The sequence below is a fragment of the Strix aluco genome, chromosome 10 (genome assembly GCF_031877795.1).
Source record: "Strix aluco isolate bStrAlu1 chromosome 10, bStrAlu1.hap1, whole genome shotgun sequence".
Taxonomy (NCBI): domain Eukaryota; kingdom Metazoa; phylum Chordata; class Aves; order Strigiformes; family Strigidae; genus Strix; species Strix aluco.
In genome coordinates this window covers 18,509,430-18,521,990 of record NC_133940.1, presented here as the reverse complement: position 1 = coordinate 18,521,990, position 12,561 = coordinate 18,509,430, and the positions used below count along the sequence as shown (strand labels likewise).

General features: G+C 55.4%; 1 protein-coding gene across 4 annotated transcripts in view; it reads left to right on the top strand.

Moving 5' to 3' along the window:
- Nucleotides 1–76: 76 nt before the first annotated feature.
- DLG3 (discs large MAGUK scaffold protein 3) overlaps nt 77–12,561 on the top strand; it is a 78,829-nt gene continuing 66,344 nt past the window's right edge. For 2 of the 4 annotated variants that reach the window (XM_074835607.1, XM_074835604.1), the window contains exons 1-3: nt 502–2,649; nt 9,881–10,029; nt 11,672–11,827. In XM_074835607.1, the coding sequence (XP_074691708.1) occupies nt 2,460–2,649; nt 9,881–10,029; nt 11,672–11,827 (495 nt within the window). In that variant the 5' untranslated portion in view covers nt 502–2,459. Of the gene's footprint in view, nt 439–500; nt 2,650–9,880; nt 10,030–11,671; nt 11,828–12,561 lie in introns of those variants that run through there. The other 2 variants (XM_074835606.1, XM_074835605.1) reach the window with 2 other exon arrangements.

The window sequence follows — 12,561 nt, the reverse complement described above, 5'->3', positions numbered from 1 at the left end:
GCCGGCCCCGGGGCAGGCGCGGCCCAGCCGGTACCGGCCCGGGGCGGGCGCTGATCCGCGGCGCGTCCGTGCCATCTAGTGACAGCGCGGGGAAGCGGTGCCGGCGGCCGGGTGGCTCCTCCGGGCCGGGCCCTCCGCAGCGGGGAGGGAGGGAGGGAGGGGAGGCCGAGCCGGGCGTGCCTGCCGGGGTTCCCGGGGCGGGGTGCGCAGGCCGAGCCGCCCCGCAGCCCGGCGGGCTCCCGAGCAGCCGCGCCCCAGGGCGGGTCGAAGCAGCGGGAGAGCTCTCGGCGACCAGGCGCTCCCGGAGGCGGTGCCGGGGGGCGGTGGCTCCTCGGCCGGTTCCCGCGGGGCGGGGCGGGCGGCGGCTCGGCTGTTCGCGGGCTGGCACCGACCGGAGCGCGGCCGCCGGGCACGGCGGAGCGATGATCCGCCGGGAAGGTAAGGAGCGCCCTTGCCCTGCCTGCAGCGCCGGGCACCGCGTCCCGCCGCGCTCAACAAGTGTCTGCCCTGCCGGTACCGGCACCGGGATCGCGCCCGGTGCCCCCTGCTCCTGCCGGGCAGCTCCCGCCCTCTCCCTCCCTCCCCGCCACGGGCTGGGCAGCCCTGACCGGTGCACCCCCGGGGTTGAGACCTGAGGACCGGGTGCCCCGGCTTCCCTGGGCTGTGGGACACGTCCTAGTGCCACCGTGGCTCGGAGCGGGCGGCCATGGGATGCTCTGCTTGCAGCACCCCTGGGTGCTGAGGGGAAGGCAGGCATGGGGGTGTGGGTCCTGCCAAGAAGGATCCCTTGTAAATGGGACTTACACCTTGAGGCATGGTGAGATGGGCCCAGGACACTATGTGCTCTTTCTTGGGTGCTGCAGAAGGGGTGCTCCGGTCTGTCCCCTGTGCTGGGGGCACAGCCCTTCCCTGGGTTTGGTGGTCCAGGGCTAGTGTTCCCTTGCCCCAGCTGGCTGTCACCCGGTGCTGGTGGCCATCAGTGCAGGGTGCATGCTGTTCTTTCTGTGCAGCCTGGACTGTGGGGGGATGTTCGCACCAGGTTTGCAGTTTTTATGTGCTGCTGTGGTGGCCCTGGTTCTCCACCTGCTTCTTTAGCTTCTGCTGAAAAGGTCAGGAATGACCAGGCGAAGATGACTCAACCCTGCTCGCGGGATGCTGGGCAGTGTCTGGAGCCACTGTCTGATCTTACAGAAAAGAAAGCCCTTAGTAAAGCCCAATAAATCTGGAGCTTGGGGAAGTTCCTGCTTTTCCCAGCGCCAGCGTGGAGCCCAGCTCTGATCAGGAGCTATTCACACTTCTCGAGGCTCCTTTCTCTATTCTGCTCCCACGATGAGTCAGTGTGGGCCAGTGAAACAGGCAGGACCCCCTTCCCCTTTCAGCAGAGGGGGAGCTGGCTGGGTGAGCTGGGACAGCAGGTGGCACGCACCCTAGCAGACACAGGCCCCCTTGTTCAGTGACCTGAATTCCCTGCCGAGAGTCCTGAGATGAGCAGGGTCATCCTTTCTGCATGAGTTCCTGGGCTAAAAGATGAGTACCCAACAGTGGCGGGACAGCTCCCCCGCCTCCTCACACAGACGCTCTTTGTCTGTGGGCTGCCTGGGTGACAAAGGGAAATATTCACTGATAGGACTCGGACAGGCTCAAGGTCCACGGGAACTCCCCACCCGCCTGAGAGATGGGTCACATCTGGGGCTGGAGCTGGACTGGCAGCTTCGTGCATCTGCCCAGAGAGGCATGGAGGTGTCCTAACACAGAGATCGCAACTCCACTATTTTAAGTCCAAGGTTGTCTCACAGCTGTGGTGAGCCCCATCTTTAATCAAAGCATTGCTTTATGGCAGCTTCCAGCTCCCCTCCTGGCCAGCATTCCTCCTTCCCTGACCCCAAGGCATCATGTTCCTTTCCCACTGTGTCTCCTGCTGACCCAAGGCTGCCTGCTGCATGGAGCAATTCTTACGCTTCACCCTGTAGAAACCCAATTTTTGTCACTTGTGTAGCTGAGCTGTTCACAGTATCTTGCACTGCGTGAGTGGGGCTGTGCTCAGCTTTGCTGCAGCCGTCTGGCCCCGTGTGGGAGACTGCAACTCCTGTGATAGTACTTACAGCCCTGTGCATCCGGGACGTGTCTCCAGCTCCTGAATGGCTTCTCTGCCTAGGAGCTGGCAGAGTTTGTCAGGTTTCTCAGTGCCACGGGGTTTTGGAGGTGAGTCAACCTGGGTTTAGCCCCTGATTTTCAGGGTTGAGGAGGGCCAACAGGCAGAACCACCCCCCTCCAGCCCCTGCCTGTGTCTCTGCCATGGCCCCTCTGCACCTCACACCAGGGAGTAGCTCTTACAGGTATGTGGAAGGACGCTGCTTTTGTGGCTGTCTGAGTTAAAATTGCAGAGCTGGAAGGCAACTTGAGGCATTATCCAGGTGAGCCCTTTGCACTGCTCCGAGACTGCACTCAAGCCTTCCCTGATGATGTCTGTCCATCCTTCAGTGTTAATGCCTTGTTACTTCTGTGTCATCTCTGCAGACACTGAACGGGCAGTGGAAATTCTGACCAGATACCAAAGCACCCTGCGGTCCCCAGAGGAGCAGGAGCTAAAGGCCTCCATTGGAAAAGTCTCTCACATCTTCCAAAGTGAACTCTTCCAGGCTCTGCTGGGTAAGCCCCTGCCTTGCGGTCTCTGGGACTTTGCAGTCAGTGGGCTGTCCTGGGGGCCTGATCCTGCACGGGTGCCTGACACTGACCAGGCTGGGTGCATCCTGTGCAAACACATGGGTGGCTGTAACACCAGGGGAGCTGGACTGTCTTCCATCTCCAGGGCTTGGGCAGGAGGTGCTGGGGGTCAGGGCTGCTATCACTGGGTGTTTGCGACGTGAACAGGATTCCTCAGTCAGGTGATTGTGGACAAGGGATAAAGACGCCTTCATCAGGCCATGCCAGAACTGTTCAGCACCTGCTAAAGGATTCTCCAATGCCTCAGGCATCCTCTGTGCTGTGCAGGCGTGGTGTGTCCACAGCCACTGCTGGGTTTCCAGCTCTGCTGCCGTACCAAGGACGCCCCGCCACGGGGCCTTGCTCCTCCCTGCACCCCTCAGCCCCATCACAACCTGCTACTTTCCATTCCTGCTGCCAACCTGAAGGGGAAACTAAATTTTTCTGTCTTTGAGAAAGAATCCACATGTACCCAACTTTTGAGGTATTCTGGCCTTTTTTGTGCTTAGACCTATGAGCACTTGCAAGTAACACACTGCAAGTGGTTCCATTTCACACAAGAAACAGACTTGACAGTGAGGCTCATCTTGGGGCTGGGCACCAGAAAATGTCATTTTGAGCACAGCGTGAAGTTCTCCATGTGGATTTAGACAAATACAGCTGGAGTCCCACTGGACTACACAGCTTCTCCATGCAAGACACATGGCTATCTTGCTGAACAAAGTAATTTGAAAATGCACTTTCTTTGCAAAGTATTTTTTTTTTTTTTAGAAAAACAAAATTCAGTGGTTTTGGACTCTGAAATTGCTTGGCTCTATTCCCTGCCAGAGCAGACCAGATCCTGGCTGCTCAGGTTCACTTAGGACACTAATTTTGGAGGTAATCCCAGAGGCCATTTGCAGAAGCTGCAGTGTGCTGAGAAGGGCAGGAGCTCCCGCTCAGCTCCTCTCCTTAAGCCCTGCTCACCGTGGGCCTCAAGGAAGCACATGCAGCCCTGGTGGTTTCTGTTCCCAGGTCTCCTGGGACAGAAGCCAAGTTTCCCTGCTGGGAAGGAGGAGAAAGCACCCCAGAAGCTTTACACCCCAGAGGAGGACCTGGGCCCTGGGGTGCAGAGCTCCATGCATGGTCTGTGCCTCATTCTCAGTGTGTTTTGACCCAAGGCTGTCTCAGTCCTGGCACTCCCTCTCGGCAACTTTTGCCTTTTCTTTGTACGTCTGAGGCCAGAGACCCATTTCTGTGCCCACACAGCCTTGAGTTGCCTGCAGCTCCTCTGTGCTTCAGGTGTTCCACTGAAAATTAAATACATGGGATGAGTGGTGTGTTCTGAGCTATTTTATTCTCTCCTTTCCTTGTTCTTGTTGTTGAAGCATCACCTGGAGGCTTTTCAGCCCCAGCATGTCCTTGTGCAGGGCTTGTGCTGGGATATCTGTGCCATGAGCTGCAGAGACATGTGGCAAGGGAAGGCTCCCCAGGGCAGTGAGCTCCCATGCCAAAGGGACCAGCATGCATCTCCTTTCTTGCCTCTTCATTTACACAACGTGCTCTCAAAATGGTCCCCAGCCCACAGTTAGCCCCAAGCTGGAGGCAGTGGTCCCCAGCAGGGGTGTGATTGCTTTGGCAAACCTGACAGGAGCCCAACACCCCTGGCTGCTTTTGTGTGCTTCCCCAGCCCTCCCCGGGGCTGCATGAAGGCAGAGAAGCAGCTTTCCCAAAGCCCAGGGCTGTTCATAGGAGCGCAAAAGTGTTGTGGAGAGAGTGTAGCTGGAGAGAGCACGTCCATGCGCAGGCTGAGCTGGCTGCAGTTTGCACGCTGGCACACGGACGCTGCACAGACTTCCCTGCTCTAAGCTGTCTGTCTTGGTGTCCTGTCAACACTGGCACAAGGGAGTGTCGCTTGATTGCTGGTGACCTTTTCAACTGGTTTAACAGGATATTAGTTCCCCGTGCCAGAGCAGCTTTCTCTAGATGTGTTTATCTAACTAGGAATTTGCATTAATTACTTCCGCCACCCCAGAGCGTGGGTTTGTGAATTCCTCCATCCCTGTGTGGACACGTGTGATGCTGTGTCCAGCTGCATGCTCACTGTGCCTGGAGTCTGCTCGGTGTCCACGGTCTGGACCCACTGGAGTGCAGTGACAGCTCTGGGAGGGTGCTGGAGCATTTCTATTTTATTTACTTTTCACCCCCCTCCCCTTTTCCCAGTGGGCTGCTGCGTCTCTGTCTGAAGTTTGCTCAGAGTCATGGAGCTGGTTCAGAGTTTATCCAAGGGAGGAGGATTTACAGGAGAGCTGTGGGTACATCTCCCAGCACAGAGGCTCCCATCTCACTGCCCCACGCCATGCTTCTGGCTCCAGAGAGGTCTCAGCCTGCAGAGGTCCCTCCTCTTGCAGCCTTTCAGCAACACAGGTCTGCTTTTTTTAAACCCCTGGGGAACATGAATGCATGAGCATGGTACATTCCTGTCCTCAGGACGCATGCTCCTACAGGTAATGCTCTCCTAGGACAAATATTGGCCAGCTCGAGTTTGAACAGCAAAATGCATTATGCCATAGTAGAGCTACCAGAAGTGCCAAACTTCATGGAGTTTTCCAAGTTGGTCCCTGTGAAAAATGCCAGGGATGTGGCTTTCCATAGGCTTTTTTTATTTTAAGAATTAGCTGTTTGGTGGACTCCAGAAGCCCCAGTTTGCCCAGCTCCAGGGGAGGATCTGCTGGGACGTTCAGAGAAAGCCTGGGTGGTGTCCAGGGCTGGATGTATCTGTCACTGTGAACATGCCCAGCGTTGCTGTACACATACCCTGTTTTATGCCAGACTCCTCTGAGCACAGCACAGCCCCTTAAATCCTTGTGACCACAGTGCCAGACTCAACTCCCTCTCCCAGGAGCTGCCTGTGCCCTGGGACACGCTGACTCTGTCAGGAGGGCTCCTGCCCCAGCGGTGCCAAGGCTGCTGGCTTGGTGCAGCGATGCAGGAGCTGCTCTGTGCTGGAATGCGCCAACCCTTGCTCCACACAAAAGAAATTCCTTGGCGGTGCAGAGGGAAAACAGTCTGTGCTGGCTCCCTCCTCCTGGCCCCTCTCTCCCTGCGTCAGAAGCCATGGAGGCAAGCGCGTGACTTGCAGGGAAACAGCCCGGCACAAGGGTGCTCGAGGAGCCTGGGCTCAGAGGTGCTGCAGCTGGACTGGGGCAGTCATGGCCCTACTTTTCCTCTGCTCCCCCGAGCCTTTCATGGAGATGCTCACCCTCGTCTCATGCTGCTGGGGAGGACGGGGCTCACGCACAGAAGCAGCTTCCTGACCTTTCCTCCCGGAGCCAGGGCTGAAAGGGGCCGTTGTGCCCTCTGCAGCGGGCAAAGCTGGGCAGACAGGCAGGGTTTGTGTGCACTCAGCCAGCCTAGCTGCCAGCAGCCCAAAGGGCAGCGTTCCTCCTGAAAGCCCTCTGGGCTCGGCTCCTCTCCTGTGCCTGAGCAGTGGCTGGTGCAGACCCCAGTGAGGACTTGTCAGCTGCTTGGCCCCCCAATACTCCCCTGCAGCTCCTTTTACCCCAAAAAAGGTCCCTTCTGGAGAGCCTTGCTGCTGTGGAGGCACGAGGAGAGGCAGGCTGTTGCTGACCCACAGTGCGTCTCTGGGTGCAAAACTCCAGCCGAGAACTCAGCTTGCCAGCAGTGCTGCTGGGGATGGCGGTTGTGGCTTCACCAGGTGGTTGCAGGAGCCAGGGTGGAAAACTGAAGAAATCTGGAGGGTTCCCAGCTTTGAGGACGACTCCTTTTGCAAATTAGCCCATAGCCAAGGATGAAAATTCATAGCTTGCTTGAAAGCTCTGCTGTGGTGGCCGTAGGTGTGAATCCTCTTTACAGCAGCAGGGCTGCAGCTGGGAGGCTGGTGGAAGGCTGGAGTTTCTGCCTGGGGTAAATCTGCAGTGACACAGCCGATGACAGTGCATGCATCGGGGAAGAAATGTCATTTTCTGGAAGTGTGTGTGCAGGCTGGCACAAGAGTGCTGCATTAGCCCTCAGATGTTGGTGTTATAGAAATATTTAATGACATTTATTTGACATATTGACCCCAGGAGGAAATTGTTAGACAAATTCTAATCTCTGTAAATCTTGAGTTGCTCTTCCTTATTAGATCCAGAGTGGATCATCAAACAGAAATGGAGCTGTAAGACAGAACATGCAGCATCATCTTTTGCTACCACGACATCCTCTTACTGAGGCTTTTCAGGTAGTGCTGCTCTTAAAGTGTGCAGGTGAGGCAGACTTGTCTGCAACTTGTGATGCCCATAAGAAATGAAGGAAACCTGCATATATTTAAATTACTTTTAATACCACATGCACATGTGTCCTAAAATGTACTCCTGTCACGGCCATGCCCTTTGCTGCCTGAACCCCGTCCCCTGATCCTGAAACTCCTCTAACCTCTGGAGCCAGCAACGCTTCCCCCTTCTGGCAAGCATCTAAAATGGGCTGAGGGTTTCAGAGGTGGAGAGCAGCTGATTCAGAGGACAAGCTTCCCGCTCTGCAGGCGCCTTGCCAGCTTGGCTGCCCAAGGCTGTGTTCCTGCAGCAGATGGGTGACAAACAGGGATGCCGGCAGCGGTGCACCCCCACGACAGAGCTGTTCAAATCCTGTTTTCATTTTTGCGAAGTTTTGTGCATTCCAGGCGTAATCCACGCAGCCAAGAGCCCCTGCTATCCCGTTACGCAATGACTATTTTTATAACCAGAGAGAGAGATGTTTTTGCATGAAAACAAAGTCCCGTTTGTCTGGCTGTGTGATGACTGCTTGCTGTGACCTCATGTCTGATTTGGGAGGGCTTCGGGGGCTGCCAGCAGCGTGCTCAGCACCTGGGAGGCTGTGGAGGGAATGCCCCAGGTGCGGTGGGTGAATCTGGGGACTCCCACTCCTCCCGTCATTGCCAGCTGCCCCATTTCTCCTGGGGCACAGGACAGAGCCTGGCAATGATGCAGCATGAAGCAGCAGCTCCAAAAGCAGCATCAACACTGGGCAGTGGCACGGTGCTCCCTGGACTCAGGTGGCTGCATGGCCTGGCTGGGCTCCCCGTGGGCACAGAGCCACTCTGCCAGCAGACAAGATTTATAGCAGCTTATTTCTTGCAGCTGGGAGGTCACCAGGCAGTGCCTAGGAGCTGGATAATGGGGGTCGATGCTGCTCCCTGTCCCATCTGCAGCATGGATGTGCTGCTGCAGTGCATGGGCATGTGGTTAAGCACAGGGAGAGGATGGGGACTTGCGTCTGGGGGTGCAATCCTGCTTTGTGAAAGCCTCGCTGGGAAATAGCCTCGGGCAGTGCTCAGCATGTCTCTGCTTACATTGCCCAGCGCTCGCCAGATTTCCTTTGGAAATCTTTATAAAGTGGGCATTTAATACCCTGTGGTGCCTCAGTGTGGCATAGTTTCAAGAGAGAAATCACACACTGAAGGGCTGGTGAACCCACTTCATCCCTGAGTTCCCAGGGAATGCCAGGGGAATGGCCATGGCCCCATCGAGCTGACACCCACCACTTGCCCCTGGGCTTGCTCGCAGAAGAGGGGCTCTCCAGCCTCCTCCGCAGATACAGGTACAGAAAATGAACTCAGGTTCCTGCTGTGGCTTTCCTCACTCCAAGTGCTTATTTATGCTGCCGTGACTTTTTGGCCCTGCTGACTGCACCAGGCTTCCTGTTTCCCAGGTGCTTGAAGGGATTTATTACTTTTTTTATGCCTTTTGCAAGGTATTTACCAAACTCTTTTGGCCGACCTTTTGGAGCTTTACCTTTAACCTGGCAGCATTTACCATCCTTTCTGGTTTTCTCATTTGGACACAGCTTCAGCTGGTTAGTTAAATGTCTTCTCACTTTTAATAGCCTCCCCTCCCCTGCAGCCCAGCCTTGCTTTCCTCCCTTTTGCCTTTAGAGTATCCTCCAGCCAGTCACTGTGCATTTGCTCTGATGTTCCGGTGGCGTGTCTCTAAATAGGCTCAGTGCCTCCCACAAATATTTTACCCTCTTTGTTACCCCTTTCAGTTTCTTCATAAAAAAGCTTCTCACTTTTGATGTAGTTCCCTTTCTGAAATTAAACACTTCTGCAATGGGTATATTGACTTTTGTTGCTCCTACGGAGGTGCTGGATCTGGAGGTCCGTGTCCAACCTGTCTCTGGAGATGAGCTGGGGGCTGGCAGCTGCCTGAGTGCACGACAGTGGGGGCTTCCTTAAGGAGAAGTGAAGCCCACTGCAGCCCTGCTGCTCCCTGCAATCCTCCATGTGTGATCAGGAGAGGGTAAAATGCTCCTGACGGGTAGCAGAGAGTCTGGGCTCCCACAGCCTCTCTGGAGCTACACCCCAGGCAGCAGCTGCCAACAGATCCCACTGTCACCCCATGACTATCTCTGGAGCAGTGAGGGCTGGGACACCCCATTTTCACACCTCTCTCCGGAGCCACTATGATTTACAGCAGCAAACTCAGGTCCTTGGAACCCAGAGCAAGGATATGTGGCATCTGCTTGTTGCAGTGCACAGGTGGTATCATGCCAGGTGGGAAGAGGGAATTTATCGGGGAAGGAGCTGGAGATAACACAGCTGTAGCCATCAGCTTTAGAGCTTGTACACCGTGAGCCTGCTGTCCTAGTGCCCTGTGCCCTCTCTGCCTGTCCCCCTGGGAAGGGAGCTCCTCCACAGGCCAGGGGCACTGGGGAGCAGCGATGGGGAAGGAAAATCCTGGCAGTGTCAGGGCAGGCAGGAGCTGCCTGGTGCAGGAGGCTTCTCCGAGCAGAAGGGACATGGGACCACACGTGGGGCTGGCACAGCATGGAGGAGAGTGGGATGGGGTGGGTTTCTCTATGATGTTGCTGAGCACAGTTTGCTCTTAATCCCTGTGGAGCACATGGTCATTGCTCCACAGAAATGCCCATGCCTTCCAGAGCCACGGGGCACTGCCTGCTGAGCCAGGCACCCCACTACACCTCTTGCTTTGCAGAGGGGGTGTGGTGGGCAGTGCATCAAGGGTGGGGAGCCAGCAGAGCCCTGTCCCAGCCCATCACCCAGGTGCCAGCCTCTCACTGAGGGCTCAGGCCTACGATGCTCTGGGGGCAGAGCGGGTGGGCACAGGTGCTGCACCCCACGCAGGGTACTGGTATCAGGCTCCCTCCCTGGTCCTGTGGAGTTTCTCGCACTGTTTTGCAGATATCCATGAATTCTACGATTTCACACTGCGCTCTGCACCCCTGCAGCCTCCTAGTCCAGATGCACATTGTGGCACAGCCAGGCAGCAGCATGGGGCCAGTGAGCCCAGCTCCGTGGTCACACCCAGAGAGCCCCAAAACCTACCCGAGGTAAGAGCCACTCTGTCACGATGCTGCGGGGCTAGACCCTGCACACTCCTGCACCAAGGAGGAGGCAAGGGGCACAGGAGACCACTGGCCACGGCAGCCAAGCCGGCTCATACCCAGGGTGTTTCCACACCTCCTCTGTCATCGCTTGTCTCACTAATGAGGCAACTTCTCTGGTTCACAAGTGTTAATAGAATTACTCCTAATGCAAATAGCTTCAGCTCCATCTCTGGTTCCTGCTCTGCTGTTGTAGCTGGATTAGTTGCTGCCGTCTGACGCTCTCTCCCACGGAGGCGTTTCAGCTCTCTGATGTAGCCACCTCACAGGCTGCTTTTGATAAATGAAGTAGGTTGAGTCTTTTAAGTTTCCCTTTTCAGTATTTTTTTCCAGCGTTCAGATAACTTCTGTCTCTCTTATTTGCATTCTCTTTAATTTTCAACAGCCTTTTAAAAGATGCAGCACCAGGTTGGGAGGCAGGAATTGTGCAGTAGGGTCTCAGTTATCTCAAAGGCACCAAAGTAAATAAAATTGCCTTGTGCCTTTGCAGGCCCTCTTCCTGTTCCCTTCACTGCCTCGTGCCCTGCTAAGGGATGCTGTGGGAACCCCCTGAACTGGGGATACAGGAATATTTGTGCAGAAATGCAAAAATTCAGGGATTCCTCCTTTCAGTGAAATAATCCTATCAGATAAACACGGTATTTCTGACTCACAGACTGAACTAGCTTCCCATCATATACCTGTGGGGATACTAAATTTGAATGGCACACAGGGGCAATGGAGCTGAACGATGTCTCCTAAGGAGGAACACTTTGAAGGAGTTTGATGATCAAGAACAGAGGGAACAAAACTGCCCACAATCAGTGCAGGAGATATCTGTGTCCCTCTGACTCAGGAACCATTTTAGCCCCATTTTTTTTTTGATCCCTTTCACATTGACAGTCCCTCTAGTTAAAGAAAACCTGCAGATCTAGTCTGTGTTTATGAATGAACTCTTAATGATGTTATACCATAGGCAGTGGGATCCTGCTTTGGGTTTTTTGGGTCTCCTGTAACCTCGATCCACCCGACAGCAAGCTCTGCTGACAACAGCTGCTGGTCTCTGTGGCCAGGCCAGGCCATGCAGCCCGGAGGACATATGACAGTCAATAAGGACATTTAAAAATCACTGTGGAAACAAGTGAGGAAGCAGCTGTGGGCCTGGTGCAGCTGGCATGAGGGGCACTCCTGCTGTCCCCGCAGTGCCCTGCGTGCAGGGGGAACGATCAAAGCAGCTGGTCTCAGGGCTTCCCTGCACCAAACTCAGTCCAAGCCCATTGACGCCATCCTTTCTCCAAAAAATGTATTCGAGGCATCTTGTGTTGCCAAAAGGTGAAATGCGACAGGGAACTACCCCCACCCAGCAGCAGGAGAGCCCCAGAGTCCCCTGCCTGCCAGCCTCCACCATCGCCTGCAGTGACCCCACTGCCCATGCGGCCAGTGCCAGGGCAGGCTGTCACAGCAGGCTGTCACAGGCGGTGGGATGCTCTCTGAAGGCAGTATGAGCCCCTTGCATGGGGAAAGCTCATTTAGGCCCTTCCAGAAGTGGTGGAGGGGCCTGGAGGCAGCTGGCCTGCCCTACCCCCATGTACCCCCTGTCTCGTTTCAGAATCTGTCCCAGGATGGTGAGCGGAGACTTTCTGCAGGGGCTGGGGATAGCCCACCAGGGACACCGCCACGGCTGGTGAGGGTGACAGCACGGAGGACGGAGGCACCGGCCAGCGTCTGCAGCCTGGTGCTCGGCTCTCGCAGCGCCCTGCCCCAGGTGAGCCTCCGTGCACCCCACACCATGTCCCACCCTGCCAGCCCGGCCGGTGGCTGGCACTGAGGGGACACCACCAGGGCTGTGTGCCCCTAGCACTGCTGGGACAGTGCCAGTGAGGCGTTTTCCTCCCCTGGGGCTGGCAGTGTTTCCTCATGGCTATTCTGGTGATGCTCAGGCTAAGAAATCTAGCAGTCACCTGTACCAGGGGCTGGATGACACAGAAATCATCCTCTTGCATTAGCATTTACCATGGCCTGGTGTCAGCCCTCAGGGCTTGGAGGGCAGGTGGATATGGCGCAGAAATAAAGAGGCTGCGTAGAGCCAGAAATCCTCCCACCCCATCCCTCTCGCCCCCAGCACTGGCACACTCCCACGTTGCAGATTTCCATATTTTTTTCTCTGAGCTCGTAAATGGCAGGTCCATTCCTCAGCTTACCAGAGTTTTTCTCTGATGTCTTATTTACTTAGAAACACCGTTTATTTGGATGTGCATTGCATCATAAATCTCAGCTTTCTCCTGGTGCAAGTGCATTGTTTGGGCTACTCATTTGAGGGGAGTTTTAGGGACAAGCAAAGGGCAAAATGCACTTTTGGGAGGGATGAAGTTGCCAGGATGGATGGAGCTCACTGCAGATTTAAAATTATATGAAAACGTTGTTTTCCTTGGCGTGGTTAGAGATATGCTTGTTTACTAAGTCAAAGTCTTCTTCTGAAATATTTTAAATATGAAAATT